Source organism: Capra hircus, chromosome 14 (assembly GCF_001704415.2).
Source record: "Capra hircus breed San Clemente chromosome 14, ASM170441v1, whole genome shotgun sequence".
Classification (NCBI taxonomy): domain Eukaryota; kingdom Metazoa; phylum Chordata; class Mammalia; order Artiodactyla; family Bovidae; genus Capra; species Capra hircus.
The window spans coordinates 17,002,057-17,025,375 of NC_030821.1; the positions used below are offsets into that span (position 1 = coordinate 17,002,057).

The 23,319-nt window shown below is 35.4% G+C and overlaps 1 protein-coding gene across 9 annotated transcripts in view; it reads left to right on the forward strand.

Annotated features, from left to right (window-relative positions):
• Window positions 1-23,319, forward strand: part of VPS13B (vacuolar protein sorting 13 homolog B) — a 786,697-nt gene that overhangs the window by 37,725 nt on the left and 725,653 nt on the right. For all 9 annotated transcript variants that reach the window (XR_001919125.1, XM_018058289.1, XM_018058286.1 and 6 more), the window contains exons 4-5: window positions 10,997-11,117; window positions 20,533-20,700. Coding sequence is in view for 8 of the 9 variants with exons in the window: in XM_018058289.1 (XP_017913778.1) it covers window positions 10,997-11,117; window positions 20,533-20,700 (289 nt within the window). In the remaining variant the exon portion in view is untranslated. The remainder of the gene's footprint in view (window positions 1-10,996; window positions 11,118-20,532; window positions 20,701-23,319) is intronic.

A 23,319-nucleotide genomic window follows, 5' to 3' on the forward strand; every position in this document is an offset into this window, starting at 1 on the left:
TGATCTGTCTCCATATAAAGTTATTACATGACTCTTGGCCATAGTCTTTATGCTGTATGTTACATTCCCAAGGCTTATTTATTTTATGACTAGGGGTTGGTACCTCTTAATCCCCTTCACTTATTTTGCCCAACCCCTCACCTTCTTCCTCTTTGGCAACCAGTGATTTGTTCTCGGTACCTATGAGTCTGGTTTGGTTTTTTTTTTTGTTTCTAGATTCCACGTGTAAGTGAGATGATATGGTATTTGTTTTTCTTTATGTGAGTTATTTCAGTTAGCATTATACTGTCTGGATTCACCCATGTTATTGCAGATGACAAGATTTAATTTTTTATGGCTAATATTCCACAGTGTGTGTGTGTCCCACATCTGCTTTATCCATTCATCTATCAGTAGACACTTAGGTTGCTTCCGTATCTTGGCTGTTATTAATAGTGGTGTAGTGAATATTGGGGTGCATATATCTTTTCAAGTTAGTGTTTTTGTTTCCTTTAGGCAAATACCCTATATTGAAATTGCTAGATTATATGATAGTTTTGTTTTTAATTTTTTGAGCAACCTCCATACCGTTTTCTATTGTGACTGGACCAATTTACAATCCCATCAACAATGCAGGAGGACTCCCTTTTTACCCTGTCCTCACCAACACTTGTTATTTGTTGTCTTATTGATGATAGTCATTTTGACAGGTGTGAGATGCTGTCTCACTGTAGGTTTGATTTGTATTTCCCTGATGATTAGTGATGCTGAGCATCTTTTCATGTATCTGTTGGCCATTTGTATGTCTTTGGAAAAATATCTGCCCAGGTCCTTTACCTAATTTTTAATCTGATTATTTGTTTTTTTAATATTGAGTTTTGTGAATTCTTTGTATATTTTGGAAATTACCCCTTTCTTTATTACATGTATCTTTTGCAAGCATTTTCTCCCATGCAGTAGGTTGACTTTTCATTTTGTTGATAGTTTCCTTTGTTGTGTAAATGCTTTTTGGTTTGATGTCATACCATTTGTTTTTTGCTTTTGTTTCTCTTTCCTGAGGAGACAAATTGAAAACAAATATTGCCAAAACCTCTGTCAAAGAGTGTGTTGCCTATGTCGTCTTCTAGGAATTTTATGGTTTCAGATCTTACGTTTAAGTATTTAACTCATTTTGAGTTTATTTTTATATCTGGTGTGAGAAAGCCGTTCTGTTTGATTCTTTTGCATGAAGCTGTCCAGTTTTCCCAATACTATTTATTAAAGAGGCTGTTTTTCCTGATTTTATATTCTTGCCTCCTATGTCACAGATTGGTTGACCATATAAGAAGCATTGGTTTATTTTGTGTTCTCTATTCAATTGATGTATGTGTCTGTCTTTGGTCCAGCACCATACTGTTTTGATTACTGAAGCTTTGCAGTATAGCTTGCAAGCAGTGAGTGTGATACCTCCAGCTTTGTTCTGTCTCAAGGCCTTTTTGGCTATTTGTTTTTTTGTGTGCTTTTTTTTGTGTTTCCATACTAATTTTAGAGTTAGTTGTTCTGTGAGAAATGCAGTTGGTATTTTGATAGGGATTGCACTGAAAGACAGCACACACACAAAAATTTTGTCCCAGTATCACTGAATAACATGGTTGCAAAATCCCCAACAAATATCAGGCAGCCAAATTCAACAATACATTACATACACCATGACCAAGTGGGGTTTATATCAGGGGTGCAAGGATAGTTTGATATCCAGAAGTTCATCAGTGTGACATATCACATTAACAAATTGGAGAATAAAGACCATATGACCATGTCAGTGAAAGCAGAAAAAAGCTTTTGACAAAATTCAATGTTTGTTATTGATAAAAGCTCTCAACAAAGTGGCTATGGAAAGTGCATACCTCAATATAATAGAGGCATATGTGGCATACCCACAGCCAACACCAGTGGTGAAAACCAATACCCAGTGGTGAAAAGTTGAAAGCTTTTCCTTTAAGATCAAGAGAAGACAAAGATTCAGTCTAGTATTGGAAGTTCTCGTTACAGCAATTGGACAAGGAAAAGAAAAGGAATCCAAACTGGAAAGGAAGAAATATACCTGTCACTGTTTGCAGATGGCATGATATTATAGATAAAGAATTAAAGATGCCACCAGAGAATTAATAGAACTAATAAATAAATTCAGTAATGTTGCTGGTTACAAAATTGATAAACAAAAACCTGATTTGCTTCTATAGACTAATGATGAATTTTCATAGACATAAAGAAAACCCATTTACAGTCACAGCAAAAGGAATAAAATACCTAGGAGTAAATCTAACCAGGGATCTCTGTACTTGAAATTTTAAAAGCTCATTGTAGTCATTTTGCAAAATTATAACAGATACAACATCTTCCCAGGTGGTGCAATGGTATAGAGTCTGCCTGCCAGGGCAGGAAAAACAGACACGGCTTTGATCCTTGAATTGGGAAGATTCCCTGGAGTGGGAAATGGCAACCCACTTGCCTGGAAAATTCCATGGACAGAGGAGCCAGGGAGGCTACAGTCCTTAGGGTGTCAAAGAGTCAGACACTACTGAGTGACTGCACACAGAAGGAGTCTTAGGAGATTGAGAAAATAGTAGCTATGTTGACTCATTGACTGAATTGGAAAGGACTGTTTTTTTTTTTTTTTTTTTCCGAGGAATAGAGGTTAGGGGAAATAAGTCTGTTGCAGGATCCATGAGTTTTTAAAATGTTATTAGAATGATTGACATTTTAAAAGATAATTTTTGTTTATTTTTGGCTATGCTAGATCTTGTTGCTGCATGAGCTTTTCTCTAGTTGTGGCGAGTGCGGGGGCTGTTCTCTAGCTATGGTATGCGGGCTTCTCATTGCAGTGGCTTTTCCCACTGCAGAGTGAACTCTAGGGTTTGTGGGCTCAGTAGTTGTGGCTCCGGGGCTCTGGAGCATAGACACAAAAGTTGTGGTGCAGGGGCTTATTTGCTCCAAGACACCTGGGATCTTTCAGGACCAGGGATTGAATCCATGTCTCCAGCTTTGGCAGGTGGATTCTTTACCACTGAGCCACCAGGGAAGCTCCACAGATTTTGTTTTACCATTGAGTATGAGTTGCTAGCCTTTAAAAGAATTCTCATTGCTAATTTTCTGCATCATTTAATTTCTAAACTATTACAATGGCCTATTGTTGCTGTTGTTCAATTGTTCAGTTGTGTCCGAATCTATGGGACACCATGGACTGCAGCATGCCAGGCTTCCCTCCCCATCACCATTTCCTGGAGCTTGTTCAAAAACATGTCCATTGAGTCAGTGATGCCGTCCAACCATCTCATCCTGTTGCCCGCTTCTTCTCCTGCCTTCAGTCTTTCCCAGCATCAGGCTCTTTTTTAATGAGTCGACTCTTCACATCAGGTGACCAAAGTATTGGAGCTTCAGCTTCAGCATCAGTCCTTCCAGTGAATATTCAGGGTTGATTTCCTTTAGGATTGACTGGTTTGATTTCCTTGCAGTCCAAGGGACTCTCAAGAGTCTTCTCCAACACCACAGTTCAAAAGTATCAATTCTTCAGCGCTCAGCTTTCTTTATAGTCCAACTCACATTCATACACGACTACTGAAAAACCATAGCTTTGACTAGATGGACCTTTGTTGGCAAAGTAATGTCTCTGCTTTTTAATATGCTCTCTAGGTTTGTTGTAGCTTTTCTGCTTTTAATTTCATGGCTGCAGTCACCATATGCAGTACTTTTGGAGCTGAAGAAAATAAGGTCTGTCACTATTTCCATTGTTTCCGCATCTGTTTGCCATGAAATGATGGGACTGGATGCTATGATCTTTGTTTTTTGAATGTTGAGTTTTAAGCCAGCTTTTTCACTCTCCTCTTTCACTTTCATCAAGAGGCTCTTTAGTTCCTTGCTTTCTGCCATAAGGGTGGTGTTATCTGCATATCTGAGATTATTGATATTTCTCCTGGCTATCTTGATTCCAGCTTGTGGTTATCCAGCCTGGCATTTCGCATGATGTACTCTGCATAGAAGTGAAATAAGCAGGGTGACAGTATATAGCCTTTATGTACTCATTTCCCTGTTTGAAAACAGTTCATTGTTCTATATCCAGTTCTAACTGTTGCTTCTTGACCTGCAAACAGGCTTCGCAGGAGGCAGGTCAGGTGGTCTTCATCTCTTGAAGACTTTTCCATAGTTTGTTGTGATACACAGAGTCAGAGGCTTTGGTGTAATCAATAAAGCAGAAGCAGATGTTTTTTTTGGAATTCTCTTGCTTTTTCTATGATTCAACAGATATTGGCAATTTGATCTCTAGTTCCTCTTCATTTTCTACATACAGCTTGAACATCTGGAAATTCTCAGGTCATGTAGTACTGAAGCCTCATTTGGAGAATTTTGAGCATTAGGTTGCTAGCATGTGAAATGAGTGCAGTTGTGCTGTAGTTTGAACATTCTTTGGCATTGACTTTCTTTGGGGTTGGAATGAAAACTGACCTTTTCCAGTCCTGTGGCCATTGCTGAGTTTTCCAAATTTTCTGGCATATTTAGTGCAACACTTTCACAGCATCATCTTTTAGTATTTGAAGTAACTCAGCTGAAACTCCATGATCTCCACAAGCTTTGTTTGTAGTGATGCTTCCCAAGGCCCTCTTGAGTTCACATCCCAGAATGTTTGGCTCTAGGTGAGTGATCACACCATCGTGGTTATCTGGGTCATGAAGATCTTTTGTATAGTTCTTTTGTGTATTCCTGCCACCTCTTCTTAATATCTTCTGCTTTAGTTATGTCCTAGGTGTTTCTGTCCTTTATTGTGCCCATCTTTGCTTGAAGTGTTCCCTTGGTATCTCTTAATTTTCTTGAAGAGATCTCTAGTCTTTCCCATTCTGTTCTTTTCCTCTATTTCTTTGCATTGATCACTGAGGAAGGCTTTCTTACATCTCTTTGCTCTTCTTTGGAACTCTGCATTCACATGGGTATAGCTTTCCTTTTCTCCTTTGCCTTTTGCTTCTCTTCTTTTCTCAGCTATTTATCACGCCTCCTCAGACAACCGTTTTGCCTTTTTGCATTTCTTTTTCTTGGGGATGGGTTTGATTACCGCTTCCTGCATAATGTTACAAACTTCCATCCATAGGTCTTCAGGCACTCTTAATCCCTTTAATCTATTTGTCACTTCACCATATAATTTTAAGGCATTTAATTTAGGTCATGCTTGAATGGCCAAATGGTTTTCCCTACCTTTTTAGTCTTAATTTTGCAATAAGCAGTTCATGATCTAAGCCACAGTCAACTCCCCGTCTGACTAATAATAGCTTATTAATTTTTATTAATTGTTAGTATCTCTTCTTTTGTGCTTTGTCACGTTACCTGAAGATTCTTCTTCCTGAGTGAAGTACTTCATCTTGTTAGTCTCCTACTAATAAGTTTCATTGGCTCCTCAGTATGTAGAATAAAGCTTATATTTCTTGAACTGATATTCATATAGCCCGTTGCTGCTGCTGCTGCTGCTGTTGCTAAGTCGCTTCAGTTGTGTCCGACTCTGTGCAACTCCATAGATGGCAGCCCACCAAGCTCCTCTGTCCATGGAATTCTCTAGGCAAGAGTATGGGAGTGGGTTGCCATTTTCTTCTCCAGTAACCCACTGAAAACGCCATAAATAGACATTTTTTTCCTGTGTGTCTTTTTTCCTCTCTCTCTGCCATTCTTTTTTCTTCCCTTTCTCTTTGCTTTCCTGTCTTTTATCAGTAGCAATGGAAGGGGCTTTCTATCAGATGTATCTGGGTGTTCATCCTGGCTATTTTCCTTCATGTCTTTTTGACCTTAGAACCTCTTAAGCCCCAATTTCCTCATCCTTAAAATACTGGAGGTCTGGCACATATAAATGCTCAGTAAATTTTACTGTTATTTTTGCGTTTGTGTGTGAGACCTATGTAATAAATAGCTGATTAACTTGAATTGCTCTTAATCTTTTTATGCATATAAGTAAAGCTACCAGGATAAGTACCATCTATTTGTACTACCTGTTTTCTCTCAAAATGCCTAACAGAAAGAAAAAATCAAGTGGTTCTTGTTGAGGGAAGTTATACACGTAAGAAGACAAAGTGCAGTTTTATTAATCGGCTCACTCACTCAATCCCTACTGAATTTTGGTAAATATTAGACGGTGGAGTGTGGCTTAGGCTGGGATGTCTCTGTATGTACTTTTGTTCTCTCCTCCTTTAATTTCTGCCAATATCACATTCCAAATCTAAGGATGAGTCTAAGCACTTCAATTCAGTGATTTTTAAAAAGAGGGGAGAGGTTACCTATATGATATATACTGACTGATTCAAAGGAAAAAGGATGTCACAGGCAGTAATAAAGGACAGATTTTTTTCTAACATTATGCTGTTAACCAGTATAGTTTGATTGTTCTCTGGCAGGGGCAGTATCCTGGGAATGTGAAAAGAAGGCCAGAGGAGCTAGTTGTCGCGTCATGTGGGGAACGTGACTCTCAGGTAGAAGAGTGGCTCCACCACACAGGTGTTTATAGTTAGGACAGTGATCTCTTTCTCTGTTAAAATGTAGCCTAATATGTCTTAGTGTATGTTCAGTTTTGGCCTGTTAGGTTAGCTGTCCCTCCTTTTGGGAGGTTCCAGTAAAAGAATGCAGGGGAGCATCAGCTCTCTTTTCTTCTTTCCTAGCCTGTCACACCCTTGATTGCAGAGAAGAGGGAAGCAGCCTCTTGTGTGGGCCTAAGCTGATGTGTGAAGAGGCTGGGGTATACACACCTCCTTTACTGAGGTGGCTTGGCTTTTTTTTTTTTTTTAATGACTAAAGTTACATTTATTAATATTCTTGTCAGAGTAGAAGGGATCCAGAGATTCCCAATTTTAGCCCAGAAGGTAATATATATATATTTTTTCCTGGCTAGCTCTCATATTCTACAAGTGTCCCTCTGCATTGCTGACTTGCCTTGGCTCTCTGACTCTCCAAAGTACAGGCTTACCTTTTGAGATTCTTTCTGGCGACTCTTGTCTTTGCACTTGCTTCTGGAGGGGTTAGAGGTGAACTTAACCTACGGGCTTTGTAGCAGTTCATTTCCAAGACCCTCACACTCTCTTCAGGAGTGACTAGAGCTGCCAGGTGAGCCTTAGTCCTCTGCTTGCCAAGTCTGGTGCTGCAAGGCTGAAGAATGCAAGACACATCACTTCTTAATTGTGTCTTTTGGTCTCTCCTTCAACTCTTTCTTACTCTTAACCTTTTTCTAAAACAAGGACTTAGAATGATTCAGTCACTGGTTTTAAGTTTTGTCATCAATCTTACTCTACTGTTGTGAATCCGGGAGTTGATGGCTTTCCAGTTTTAATTGACCAGCCCTTCGAGGGCTAAGGTGAAAAGCATGCAACATGATCCCATGATCTGTCAGTGTGAAAGTAACAGATCTATTTAAATACAGGGTTTTGCCACATTTTCCCTCTGTTAGGAACTTTTGTAAGGAAATGACATTCTTGCTTGTTTCATGAGGAGCAAAGGGCAGTATTTTCAGAAATAGCTATGTGGTCCCCAAGAGACAACATTCTTTTGCCATGAAATATACTTAACTTGACATTTTGGAAAAATTGCAACCTAAATAAGAAAGATATAACTGTAATATGTTTGGGGTTAAAAATTATCTCAAAACATTTTAACTAGTATTTTTGAGAACAGAGTTTCTTTTATTAGAAGTTAGAGACTTTCAATGAATTAAAATGTGTAATAGCCCAAAGTGATACGTATTGGTTAAAAGCAGATGATGAATTCAAACTAATGATTCCAGTGTTAATAGTAAATATTATAATTGTTTTACTTTATTTTTATTTAAGTTAGTTGGTGCATGATTTGATTGGAAGCTCACTTATAATTGATGCAATTAAAATGTAATTGAAATGAAAACAAGTTGAAATTATCAAAAGGATTATTTTCTAATTATAATATATATGCACCCATGATTTCCTAAGCATAATTAAGAAAGAAGTGTTTACATATTTTGTAATGTTTGTTTCATTCCTATGGGTACCATGATTAATGCCCTTTTTTAAGGCACACTGAAATTTTAAGTTATTAAAATTTTTGTTTAAATAAAGTTAGTTTGTTTTTCTTTTAAATGATAAAAACGTGTAGTTTGTAGGGAAGCTTTATTCACTTTTTAAAAGACTTTTTGAAAACTTATACTTAATCTGTGCAGTTTACCCTTTTTTGCTGCTAATAACTTTAAAAATAAAATAACTTGTTCTTTCTTTTGCTTTAAGATATTTGTCATCTAGTGTATGCCAGATTTATTGGACTGCAGTAGTTTTAGTGCATTTTGGCTGGAATGTTTATTATGACATCACTGTAATCTATATACAGTATGTGATTTCAGATGGTTTCAGTGTTAAATATTTTCATAATTATGCTAGTTTTGGCAGTTCACTTGGAACTTTTTCACATCTCTTTAATGAATATGTTTTACTTCTGGGCTTTTGAGACAACCATATGTTTCAAAAATTAATAGTGTGCTTTTAATGTTAACATTGTGCAGAAGTGTATGACTACAGACATTTTTAAGGATCTAAGTTGAACTAAAAGTAATTACAGTGAGGTTTTATTCACAGTAGTAGTCTTTTAGTATTTAGAGACTATAACATTCCCCAAAATAACAGAAGATGTCATTATAAAGATTGAATAGTGAAGTTGTTTCGTGGAATGAAATGCTGTGAAGTTTGTTTTGCATTAATTTAAAATGAATATAAGTTCATGCAGAAATTTCCTTCATTGTTTATTATAGCAAATCTTTGAACTTTTTGCTTGGAACAAAGTTTCAGACAGAAATTTTTTCTTTTACTAATGTATGACTAGCATCTGAAGTCATGCCATATTGTAAAAGATTCATTTTTATTATTATATAATCCTGTTAGTGGTTGTAGTGAAGAACATTTTTTGTATCCTAAAGGAGGGCCTATCATTGTTCTTACTGCCTCTAGTATCCTATTAGAATGGTAAATTTATTAGTTAACCTTCTTTTAGTTCTTGAAATTTTCTCTTCAAATATATAAGAGAAAAACTAAATTCATGACCATTCTTTTAAGCATTATGAAATAGTTTTATTGTTGATTAATGAGTTAAATGATGCATAGTACACCCTCAGTTTCCCTTTGTGTTGGAGAGGTGTTTGATCTCTGTTTCCTCATATGCATCTCTCAAGCAGAATGTGCTAGTTTAACCTCCTGTGCTAGTTGAACCTCCCCAAAGGAATAAGGTGATGTCAGATGCTTTTATTTCATATTACTACCCCATCTATTTCCTCCTTGTAATACCTGTGTTTTTTGAAAGAGCAATCTATGCTTATTTTTTCCATCTTAACTTGTTATTCACCCTTTGATCTGCTCTTTTACCTCTCCCACTCCCTATACTGGATTACCAAACCTTTTTTTTTTTTTTTTTAATTGGCACCCTCCTCCTAGTTACCAAATCTTGAGTGTCAAATAGAATGAAGGTTGAGAACATCTCTATAGTTCTTTACATGACTGCGTTTTTATTGAACTAGACCTTTAGCTTTTGGTATTGTTCTCCCATCTTAAATGTTGTCTGTTGTGGCTTTTTTTTTCCTTTTGACCGATCACTATTCTTTATATGTGCTATTTATAGTTTTCCCCCCTATTTAACCTCTAGTGAAGTGAAGAGAAGTCGCTCAGTCGTGTCCGACTCTTTGTGACCACATGGACTGTAACCTATCAGGCTCCTCTGTCCATGGGATTTTCCAGGCAATAGCACTGGAGTGGATTGCCATTTCCCTCTCCAGCAGATCTTCCCGACCCAGGGATCGAACCCAGGTCTCCTGCATTGTAGACAGATGCTTTACCATCTGAGCCACCAGGGAAGTCCTCTAATGTTAACCTGAAACATTCACTCAGTTTTAATGACCTGATCTCTCTGGTTCTTCCAAATAGAATGACTCTTTGTGTTCCTAGTACTTAAATAAACAAAAAAGTACTCTTGTAGACTGGTTTTATATGTTTTAAATAGATTCTGAAATCTTTGAGGACAGTTGCTTTTGTAAATCTAGCAATTAACACATAAAAACATTTCATAGATGTTTGTTGAATCAAGTCAGGAAAAGAGTACTCATTCGTGTTGTGTAAATTTCAAAAATATGTGTATTTTGAAGTTTTTATGTTATCCATATTAGAAACTAGTTAAACCTCATATCTAATCTGAATAATAATAATTCAGTGAACATTGTTAAATGGGTGCCAAGAATTCTAAAGATGATTAATTTTAATCCTTAAAGGTGGGCTGGCTGATTCATATTGATGTTGGTAAAAACCAATGCAATACTGTAAAGGAATTATCCTTCAGTTAAAAAAAGAGCTTTAAGAAATAGACTTCAAAAAAACAAACAATAAATTATTACCAAGAAAAAAAGATGGGTTTCCCCTGTGGCTCAGTGGAAAAGAATCTGCCTGCAATGCAAGAGACTGGATTCTGTCCCTGGGTCCAGAAGATCTCCTGGAGAAGAGCAACCTGTTCAGGTATTCTTGCCTGGGAAATCCACAGTGGAGTCCTAAGAGTTGGATACAACTTAGAAACTAAAACAAACAAAATTACTAATTTTAAAAAAAATGTGATTAAGAAGACAGCTTGGATTCTCAACTCACAAAATAGTGAGGGTTTTTATATATACATGAAAATTAAAACCCGTTCCTTTTATTTCAGATTTTCAAATGGAAAATGTTTAAAGGCTTCAATTGAATTGTATTCTTTTGCTAAAGCCATATTTGACATTATCAAGTGGTTTGTTTTGATATCAACTAAAGAAACAGTTTCTAATTTTAAACTACTGCTTGTTTAAAAAATGCTGTTTAAGAGTGCAAAGTACAAAAATTTTGGTTACATAGGTTTTTATAGCTAAAAATATAAAGCTGGAAGAGTCTAACATCAATTTTAGTAACCTACATACATTCAAGAAAATTTTCTAAAATTTTTGAATGGTGATTGATACTTTGCTTTTCTTTCTTCCAAATAAAAATAGGATGACCACGAAAGCTGTGGTTCTAATTCTACCAACCGTAGTACTACTGAGAACACAAAAACATCAGCAAAACCCCGAAGAATTCAGCAGGCCGCTCCCACAGATCCTGATTTGCCACCAGGTAACTTCTAAGGGGATTGATAAAACCAAAATTTTGATTGTCATTGATCATTGTTGTAGCGCTTTGTAGGATATATATTTTCCATATTTTTTTACTGTCGTAAAGTATTTAAAGTATATGTACATTTGCTGCATAATGTCAGAACAGATTGAAAGACATTTGTGAGAGCTTTGGAATCATTCAAGGTTTGGTGCTCGTTTGCTCGAGATTATTCCTTAAGTTTCTTTCTTACATCCTCTCCAAGCAGTGATTTGCCTCTGAGTAATACTTATAGTCTCTTCATTCCTCTTGCTTCTTGATAAACAAAGGAATGACACTAAGTTGATCTCAGTTTCTGGAAACTGTAAAATTCACTAACAGAAATCACAGAGTTTTGTAACTGGGAGACCATCTCTCTTTTTAGTTCCTGAAATTTTTATTTATCTGGAAGAGTAGTGGCTTTCAAATAACAGTTTCTTGATAAATATTTAATGAAGGAAAAAAACCCCCAAAGCAGTGATTGTTCCATGATGGCTCTGTGGCCAAGGTGCATTGCTGCCTTTTTACAGTTAGCAGTTGTCAGTCACTTCTCTTTCATTTATCAGTTCCTTTTTTTTTTTTGAGGTATAGCTGACATTGGTATATACTTGTTTTCTGCCCCAAAGCTTTGTAAGCTCTCTGCTGGATTCAAACTAGTTATTTTTTGACCGTCTTCTGGCACCATCTACTTTACTTGTAAGAGGTTGACATTAGTTGCATCATTTCATAGCCCTCCTGTCTCAAATGTAGGTTCTAAATTACATTTGAATTGAGCGTATTTAACTAGTGTTATTGTGATGTTATTACTGATGCTTTGTGTTCTTAGGAACTTTACCTAACAGGTCTCACTATTCCCTCTGGCTTTAGAATAAATAGATTAATTGCTATGGCTGGAGAAAGTGCTAAAAGAAGTTATTTTAATTCTGAATGTTTCTAATTCTTCTTAGAGTAGTGTGATGTTTACAGCACTTGATAAATTTTTAACTTAATTATTAACTCCTTGGGAGAAATCCCTGTTGAATTTAATTAAACTGTAAATTAAATTAAGCTATAGCTTATTCTTATTTGTTAAATGAGCAACCCCTATGTCCCTCCAAATTTCTGACTACATATCCCTGTAAAACTTCTGAAGCCAACTCATTGTGTAGAACTCTCTCCATCAGTATCCTGGCAAAGAATCAGTTTTAGGTTTAACTGTTGAGTCTCATGACATTTTTTTTCTTTTAGGAAAGAACTTGTTGAAGAAAAATTTAAAGCTTTTGTCAGTTGTTGATTTCACTGATAAAAATCTTCTGTGGGCTAACTTACATGTACTTGAAACAGGTCCCATACTTTTAATGATTCTTAAGAGTCTGTGTTGGAATTTACACTGATACTTAGGATGAGAACTGATCTATTTTTAGAAGTATAAAACATAAAAACAGACGTAGCATAAAATGTCCTATTTTTAGTGTCAGAAAACAGAGCTGTTTTCTACTGAACTACTTGGGGTAGCTTTTGGGTTAATGTGCTTTTCTTCCTTACCTAATAGGAGGACTCAGCCCTTTTTCATGCTGACATAAATTACAGTTAAAGGAGTTGCTTTAGGAAGTAACTGAACTTGTTGGGCAGTTACTGGGAGGCAGAGCAACTAAACTTAATATTGCCAAAGGAAAGAAAGGGATAATTTGAGAATCCGGTTGGATAATGGTAAATCATTTTGCTTAAAGATTAACTCATGGTTATTTGTGGACTCATTTCTGTAATATTATCCTGCCTGGAAATTATATTAAAGTTCTTTCATGGTAGAAATGAATTCCTGTTCTCAAAATTTCTTGGGCAAAGTTATTCTTCCAGAATCTGTGGTTATAATTTTGGAATTCAAACATTTATATAGACTCAGAGTTGCTTTTTTGAGAAAAGTTTCGGTGTTGCCAATAATTGTTTTGTATCGTGAAGGCTGGGCACCTCTCCAATAGGAAAGGAACAGCAAGTCGATATCTCATTTTCTTTGCAATTTCTGATCTTGTTATCTGGAATAGTCTTTTTCAGATTATGCATCCTGACCAGTGAGTGTATTGTGAAAGCAGTTTAGTGGGTCATGGAAAGCATTTAAAAAATATATAGCATAGACGAGAAAACCTCAGTGTGTGTGGCATGTATTAAAGGTTAATCATATTTCAAGAGACTTACACATATGTGTGCTTATTCTGGGTTATGATGTAATATTTCTTGCTGGGAGAGAGGTCAAAAGAGTTTGAATCTGCCTGATTTGAACCATTCACATTTACTTTCAGTTAATATATAGGCCAGAAACTTGAATAACTGCTAATAATAACAAGTTGAGTTGTGGGCCTAAGACACTCAGTAAGATATATTGACAGTTCCTATTTAGAGGGAAGGTTTAAGGATGTTTCATTTCTTTCTTTCTTCATTCATGCTTTCCTCAGTAGTCTCTGCACTTTATCTAGCTTAGAAATGGGATCACTTCTAATTGATTCTGTAGTCCTATGCTTTCTAAAGTGTACAGCCTTTGGCTTTGTTGAAGGTCATTGTAAAAAGCCAGCCTTTCATGCACTGCCTCTACATTTTCTCTAAAACAGCTTTAAGGGTATTGTCCTTTAATTTATTCAGAGCTTCTTAATTAACTGATGTGTTTTTTCTGATTAAATATTTTTCCTGCTTATTTGGTCAAGAAGCTCAGATAAATTTTGTGTTCCAGTGCATAGTTCCTTTTTCTTTTGTCATATAATTGTCTCTTCTTTTCTCCTTACCTTTTTACTCAGAATATATATCTATATGTATGTATACATGTACAGGGTTTGATAGAAATATTTAGGGTATAGAGAAATTAAAAATCATACCCACTGGGTCTGAAGTGACCTAGATGTCTTTGATATTCATCATCTGTCATGGAGGTTAGCAGATATTTTCTGTGAAGACCCAGTTATTAAATATTTTAAGCTTTGCAAGCCACATATTTTCTGTTACAGCTATTCTACTTTTCTGTTGTACTGGTGAAATCAGTCATAAACTGTAAATAAACTAATGTTTGTGACTGTGTTCCAATAAAACTTTATAAAAACATGGCACGGCCTCATTTGGTCAGCCCCTGATCTAATACAATGTCTGATTCTTAATAGCCATTTGTGTATTTATTGCATTGCACAAAAACTCAACTGCACAAAATCAGAGAGTTTTCAGACTCTGATAATCAGGGTCATAGTGTCCTTGAAATGTAGAAGGAGAAGCTACTTCAGACATTTCTGGTTTAGCTAGCTATCTTTTTTGGGATGTGGACCTTTGAAAATCTTCTGAAATAGTTATAGACCCATGTATGCACATTTAAAATTTGCATGTCACTTTAGGATATTCACATACTCACTGAAATCTATTTATAAGCCCTAGCTAAGCCTCTGGTCTAGCTTTTGTTTTATGGATGGGAAAATGGCAACTTAGATATTTTGATGTAGATGACAAATACCTTATTATAGTTTGTAATACTTGTGGTATACGGCTTCCCAGGTGGCTCAGTGGTAAAGAATCTGCCTGCTAATTCAGGAGAAGTGGATTTGATCCCCGGATCAGGAAGATTCTTTAGAGGAGGAAATGGCAACTCACTCTAGTATTCTTGCCTGGAAGATCCCATGGACAGAGGAGCCTAGCGGGTTGCAGTCCATGGGGTCGCAGAGTCGGACATGATTTAGTGACTGAGCATGCACACACCTGTGGTATACGTGAGGTGTACCTTGTTAAATTAGTAGGTATTTAATCAAGGTTTTGTCTTTTGCAGAAAATACTGAATAGGAAATGGAAGCTGTGTTGTGTGTCTGTGTTTGCTTGCTTAATGCTTGTCACCTTAGGCTGGTTAGGGCTTGGTTTTCTGAAAAATAATCTCTTGTAGGGAGTTTAATAGTAGCTGGAGAATATATCAAATAATTTAAGAATATTTGTAATGTATCAACTGTTCAAGAGCTTGAACCCCAAACGGCAATGTATTATTCTAGAAGATAGCACAATCATTTCTTAACTACTTGCAGAAGCTCAGCAGTTTAAACTCTCATCACTGTGCCTTTCTGGAACATTTAAGAATATAGTACCTTGTTGTAAATGAAAAAGAAATGCATAGCTTATTTTACATTTTCTATTTTTATGCTTATATTATTGTAACATTTTTTAATTAACATTTTCAGGGAAAACTTAAAAGAAGTGACTAATTGTGTAAGTTAAGTTAATGTTAACCGGAGGACACATTAACATAAATTTCAGGGCATTAGCATGACAGAAATGTTATGTTTTCTTTATGTACCAGTTAAAGTCAGTGTATCAGAAGCCCAGACTCCCTTTATCCAGAGGCTCTGCTGTGCCCTACCTAGGTTTTGAATTGTACTGTTTTCAGCTTTTTCAAGAGGATGCTCTGGAGGAGACCTCTCCACTTTTTGCTACCCCCAGGTTGAAAGTGATGTATATTCTTCTCAAATTTCATTGAGGAAAATTATTTTTATTGATGTTACGTATGTCTTAGAGTCATATCTCAGTAACAGTTCTGTATTCTGAAAGGGGGAGCACAAATATTGATGGGTAGCTAGCCATTTCTGCCATACAGGTGTTCTTTCTCTTTAATATACTGAAAAGGACATTATGATTTTTGTCAATAACCTTTATGATATCTAACATTTATGTTTTGTTCATAACAGAAAAAAGTGATAACTGGAGAGTTTTTACTTCATTCTGACTACACTGAATTTCAAAATATTGTTTAGTGGAGGCAGGCTGTTCAGTTCCCTAAATCTGTATGCTGTATGCTGAAGCAACTAGTTGAAGGCTGTCTTTGCCCTCAGAATTAATGGCTCTATATAGGAGATATTGTAGACTACTAACTACAAGACTAGAGTAAAGAAGTAAGGAAACACAGTTAATGCTTTTGGGATATTAAAAGGAAGGAGCGATTTTGTCCAGGTGTGTGTGTCCTCTGACACACAAAGGTAAAATGGAGAGGTAAGAAAGACTGACAGTGAAAGGATGGGAAATGGCTTAGTAGACCAGTACTATCCAAAAATAAAATCAGCCAAAATAAAACTTAATGCAAAAACAGTGATGGCCAGATGCTGAGTTATATTAAAACGTACAGTTCTCCAGACAATATATGATGACTTTTCATGTCCTTAACAACCTACCTTTGAAATGTGGTAGATCAAGCAGACCCCCCTGCCCACCCCCCACCACCGCAAAAAAAAAAAAAAAAAAATCCCCAAACTGGATCTTTAAATACCAAAATTGACAGGATTATTTTATAGAAACATAAAACTCTGTTCCCCGCAGATAAGACAGTGTACGTTTTTTTGATATACACGTTTGGTATCTATAGACACTGAAAAAGACTTGGTTAAAAAGGTCCTGAAAAATTTCAGAGATTCGTTATCATAAAGACCATCCTCTCTGGCCACAATACAATTAAATTAGAATAACTACTGATATGTTTGAATTGATTGCTACAGTTTTATTATTTGTTTTTTCTTTGTAAGCTCTGATTTTCGTTTTTCTATTTCCCCTCTCATGCTAGTTGTTTACTTTTCAGTGTCTTGAAATAACTGCTCCATACTTTCTTTCTAGGTTTTGTGGCTATTTCAGTGAGAAAGAATGGAATATGCTTACTTGTATGTTACTTAGAACTGGAACCTGTTAACATTTTGATGTACAACCTTTTGAAGTCATTTTTTCTCTGTGTGTGTGCATGCATATACACATACACTTATACATTTTCTTTTGTAATTTGCATTTTTTAATGTTAGGAACATGTTTCAAGGACATTAATTTTTTCACAGTAAACAAAAAAATTTAACTGCACTGGGTCTTAGTTGTGACATGCAGGATCTAGTTCCCAGACCAGGGACTGAACCCTGTCTCCTGCATTGGGAACACAGAGTGCCAGCCACTGGATCACCTGGGAAGTTCCCTTTTTCTCATTGTTATTTTAATCATTAGCATGTATTTTACCGTGTTCCACAGTTTGTTTAATCAATCCCTTTTTGTTAGTTTTTTGGGTTATTTTATATTTTCAGTTTTGTAAAATTCTCTGACAAACATACTGGCATGTAAATCTTTGCACATACCTCTGTTTAGTCTATAGCATCAAAATTTGTGAATAATTTTAAGGTTTTGACCTGTATGACCAAATTATTCCCTGTGAAAAATGTAACAGTTTTTTCTTCCAAGCACAGTTTTGGTCCAATGCTGTTTTTTACTGTTGTATTTCTTTGAATCTTGTATAGATGGAAAATGCTGTTTATTTTTTATTACTAAGTGGAATTATCAATTTTTTTACCATGTTATTCTCCTGTCGTTTTGTGATGTAGGAAAGCTAACTTTTGCATTTTGTTAGCTGATTGATATTCAGTATTTTTCAGTTATATCTTTTGGATTTTCTGTATAAAAAACAGTCGTCTTCGTGTAATGATAATTTTGTGTTCTTCTTGTCAGTACTTACACTGATTTCTCTTTTGTACCCTAATTTAGTTGTTTATAACTTCTGTGACTATCTTAAATAATACTGATAAGTATCTTCAACTCATTGCTAGTTTCCTTAGCTCCTACAGTAGCTGCCCTAAGTTATCTTTTAGTTACCAAAGCTGATAGATTAAAAAAAATTATTGAACTTCTCTACTGTATTACCAATAGGAATTCTTATTCTTAACCTTCTAAAAAAAGTTTTATTTTGAAATAATTTCAGCCTTCCAAAAAAGGCAAGAACATTATAGAGAACTTACTTTTCCTTTTATTATTTGAGCATAAGTTGCTTATATGATGGCTACCCTGGTGGCTCAGAGGTTAAAGCGTCTGCCTGGAATGCGGGAGACCCAGGTTCGATCCCTAGGTCGGGAAGATCCCCTGGAGAAGGAAATGGCAACCCACTCCAGTACTCTTGCCTGGAGAATCCCATGGAGGGAGGAGCCTGGTAGGCTACAATCCATGGGGTCGCAAAGAGTTGAACACGACTGAGCGACTTCACTTTGCCTATATGATGCTTCAGTAACCCCAGCTAAATTTTACACCAAAAACTTGATCAGGAAGTTTTTAGGTACTGTAACCAAGTCATCAACCATGGAATTTCTGTTTCTGAGCAAGTTGGTTTCCTAGTGACCATGTTAGGGCAAATACTGTCTGTCTGTAAAGCGGGTTTGTAAAACAAGCTTTTTTGTTTATAGTCACTAAATTGTGTCTGACTCTATTGCGACCCCATAGACTGTAGCCCACCAGGCTCCTCTGTTCATGGAATTTTCCCGGCAAGAATACTGGAGTGAGTAGTAGCCATTCCCTTCAGTGGATCTTCCTGACCCAGAGATCGAACCTGGGTCTCCACCATTGCAGGCGGGTTTTATACTGTCTAAGAATCAGGGAAGCCCTCTTTTTAAATACTTGGTTATTTTACTGTGGTGAATTGGCCTATTCATCTCAGCTTGTATAATGGGAAACTGAGAGAAGGTATTGAAATGTAGGTGAAAAATCCATCAGTTTTTCTATCAGTTTCAATACATTTATAGTATTATGTTTCTGTTACTATTTTGCATTATATGTTTTCTGAGAGTCACTGCCCCCCGCTTCCTCCCCCCACAATAAAAACTCATGAACTCTTAAGTGGTTTTTAAGAGTTCTTTATTCATGACAGGTTTTCAGAAATAGGAAAATCAGTATTAGTCATGCTTCTTGACTTCTCAGAAGCTGTTTATTTTTAACATCTGTGTTGAATAGTGATAGCATGAGGGAAATATACTTTTTAAGGGTGAGCATTTTGAAAAAATTTAATTTTGAAGCTTAATTTATGTATCATTTTAGCATCTATCTTCCCTGGTACAATAATATCTGAAACCTTAATCTTACTGATATTTTGTGTGTTAATTTTATAGCATATGATAATTGGCACTTTAAAAGCTGCTAATATGAGAAAAACTTGAATTTAGTCATTGTACATTTCTTTTCTATTTGTATCCATTGGGAGTGAGTGAAGCAATTGGTTTTTGCAAGCATGTTATGGTTGAATAACTTTAAATAAGTTTTCTTGGAGCAGGCTTCAGTGTAGGTGTTAACAATGTCAGCTGCTGACAGAAGTTGATTCTGTTTTGTCCAGTAAACTTGTGGTTTAAAGAATATAAGCAGATAGTTATTTAATTATATAGCTAAATTTTAAATTAGTTTTTATATAGATTTTATAGTGGAAAATACATTTGAATAGTTTTTAATCTTTTTCTCCTATCTTTTTTTAATGCTATTTATGAAGGCAGTGGCACCCCACTCCACTACTCTTGCCTGCAAAATCCCATGGACAGAGGAGTCTGGTAGGCTCCAGTCCATGGGGTTGCTAAGAGTCGGACACGACTGAGCGACTTCACTTTCACTTTTCACTTTCATGCATTGGAGAAGGAAATGGCAACCCACTCCAGTGTTCTTGCCTGGAGAATCCCAGGGACGGGGGAGCCTGGTGAGCTGCCATCTAAGGGGTCACACAGAGTCGGACACGAGTGAAGCATGCTTAGTTTTATTTATATTTTCTATTAAATCCAGTAATATATCTGTATATGCTTATTGTGTGAAAAACTTTTGATATTATGAATTCCTGTTAGGCTTTTATCTGTTCTCTTTCTTCCCCTACTTTTCTCTTTTGTCTTCATCTTTGTGTTCTTTCCCTCTCTTTTAGTACTTTCTGTATTTCCTTCCTCAGTCATATTCTCCCTTTCCCGTTTCACTATTATACAATATAAGATTCATGAGAAGGCTGGATGGCATCACTGACTCGATCGACGTGAGTCTGAGTGAACTCTGGGAGGTGGTGATGGACAGAGAGGCCTGATGTGCTGCGATTCATGGGGTCGCAAAGAGTCAGACACGACTGAGCGACTGAACTGAACTGAGTCAAATTCCTTGTGATGGTCATGTTTCTTTTATCTTCCTTTCTCGAGCCCTAATTTTTGAGCATTTTAATAGCTATTTATAAGTAGGAAGAGAAGATGGTAGCTGAAAAAGTAACCTTAAAGAAGCTTTTCTTATATATTGTATAATCAGTATACAGTAACATTGTTTCATTTGAGAAAATGTTTATAAAATGGGCAGAAATCAAAGTACTTGTAGATTACATGGCCTTTGAATGAAATCTAGTATTATGTTGTTAAAAAGGTGTGGCTTCTATGATTTCTCTAGTACATGAAACTTCATGATACAGAACTTCTTTGCAGGGGTGTTTGTTGAGAAGGATCTGGTACTTATTAACTCTTTGGCAAGCCTATTTCCCTATCTGAATGTTGGTTTCATCTTTGCAAAAGATGCAGAATGATACTCATCGTTCATGTACATTAAGTTCAGTAACATTTTAAGAATAATTATTGATTTAACATCTAATTGAAATCTTTTTTCCCTTATTTTATAGGCTATGTACAGAGTCTGATCAGACGAGTTGTAAATAATGTAAATATTGTTATAAATAATCTGATACTGAAATATGTTGAAGATGATATTGTCCTTTCAGTAAACATCACATCCGCAGAATGCTATACAGTAGGTGAATTGTGGGATCGTGCATTCATGGATATTTCTGGTGAGTAAACGTCAAGATTATTAAAGCTTTTTCTTCTGTTGAAACATTTATCTTGGATTCTAAACCTTTTTTGGGCCACCAGGCTCTTTGCTAAGTCTACTGAAAGCTTTATATCTTTATCCGGAAAAAAATGCACATATATTAAATTTAGCATACAATTATAGGAGATTATTAGACCTTCAGATTAAGAAATCTGACTTGTTTTCTAATAGTCCTAATTTTTATTTTTATCTCATGCTTGTTTCAAATGTTAATGTCATATTTTACAGTAGTGTGGGTTGAAGGAATAAAAATTAAATAATAGTTAAAATTTTGAATGTTTTTGAAAGAGGAAAGGAAATGTGTTGTTTTTACATAGTTCAGTAATGGCAAAACTGTGTATCTGATGTATGTTTTAGATTTGTATACTGCAGAGCGTTTTTGGATAATCACAAAGCCTCCTTTATTATGTGCTGCATTTTCCTTCTGCTTATATTAAAAGAACTATTTAATAATGTATTTTTAATAACTACCAAATATACTTATATATTTTCAACATGGAAGGTAGGCATGCTGTGAAACCTTGAAAATACAGCTGTGAAAAAAGTGCTGCTGTTTTGCTAGAAGACATAATAGTTAAATAAGTCACAACACTTTTAGATACACGTTCTGATATTGTAGGGAGTGGATATTTTTGGAAAATATAGTAGGGAGACTATTGTGAAAGCCTTTTATCTGTGACTTGCCATTGTACATAATTGCTAAAGGTGCTGGCACTAAAGTTAGACTACCTGAGTTTGAATCTTGACTCTCCCAACTTCATAGAGATTGTATGATCTCGTGTGAGTTACTTTGTGGTTTCTTATTTTCCTCAAATACATACCATAGCATAAAAGTATTTGGTACATAGTAAGTGCTCAGAAGCTGCTGTTCTTATTTAAATTCATTTTCTCAGATTCTCATTACAATTCCGTAAAATGATATCCTTTCTCATTTGTTAGTTGTATATTCATTTATTTAAGTCCTAGTTACAAGAAAGCAAAGTGAAATTGAGTCTCAAGGTTTCCTAACTTGCCTTGTTAAGGCATACCAACAGGAAGTAGAAGAACTGAAATACAGTTGTTTTATGTGTTCTTTAAGGTTTGGCCTTCACATTTTAAAAATGAAAAATAATCCTGATATTGCAGCTCTCTTGTAAGGCATAAATAAGGGCATATGCAAAACCCCAAGCTTGTTTCTGAGATATTGTCAATGCCTCTAAAGGGGGAAGCAGTATCTACTTCAGAAGTTAAAGGATTAAAACAAAATAGTTAAGAAAGAATGGAGTCTTCATATATGGTAAAACATGAATGAATCTTGAAAACATTATACATGCATGTAAGCATTTCTTTAGGACATACATAGTACTTAGGAGTGGGTTTGTTAGGATATGCAAATGTTCACATTTTGAAACTAATGCAGAGTCTTTTTCTACAGTGCTTATTAGGTGAGCATAATTATTACCCTCATTTTATAGGTTGGATTGTAGCACATTATCTAAAAATACCAGAAGTAGAATTCATTTTGTATGTTTTTAAGATCGTTCTTAAGTGTTTAGGAAAGTATTTTTCAAAACTTAATCCTTTTCACTTTCACAGAAACGTTTTCTAGAATATCCTTGAAATATGATTACTTTAGCATAAAGTGATTTTTATAGTGTAATGGAGAAGAACATGTGCTCTGGAGTAAGGTTTTCAGAGTTTGAATTATAGCTCTGTTCTTTATAAACTGTCTGACAAGACAAATTATTTACCCTTATTGTGCCTTCATTCCACAGCTTTTAAACAGAGCCATATAAATATTATAAGAGAGAATGACTGCAAAAGATTTAGTGTAGTGTCTAATAGCAAATACTCAGTGAATTATGATTATTATAAAGAGAGGGAAGAAAGCATCTAGAGGGTTTCTTTCATTTCTTCTTATGATAATTTCCTATTTTGATAATTTCTTTAATTTGTGTACATGTATATAATAGTAACTAAATCATTTATATACTGTACAACATGAAATAATGTGGTTTGTATTTTTTTCAGGTAAAAAATTAAAAATTTATTTCCTTAATAAAACTTTACTATTTTCATACATGTACATATTCTTTATACATCTTAAAAACCTAAATCCAAAAGAAGAAAACAAAATTAAATGCTGAATTAATTAGAGGTTGCCAGGATGTTCTCAGAAATAGAATGGACTAAAATATAGTTTATTGTTTTGAAGATTGCCATGGCCATAGTGTATGGATAGTTGCCAACTTAAAATCACTGACTAGGTAGATTTGGGCCTGATATTTACCGAGGAATTATTGATAGTTAGGAATAAATTTTCTACAGGTTTTGTTCTCTAGTTTGATACTTTACCAGCAATTGTTTCCATTTTTATTCCATTGAAAACAAACTTTATAACTGGTAATTTGGTAATTTCTTCATTAGTCATTATTTAAAAACATGTTGGCCACTAGAATTTTCTGTGATGATGGAAATGTTTTACTTTTTACTGTCCAGTACCCTAGCCACTAACTGTATGTGGCTTTTGAGTACATGCAATGTGGCTAATGCAGTCAAGGACCTGAAATTTTATTTCCATAATTTTAATTAATTCATA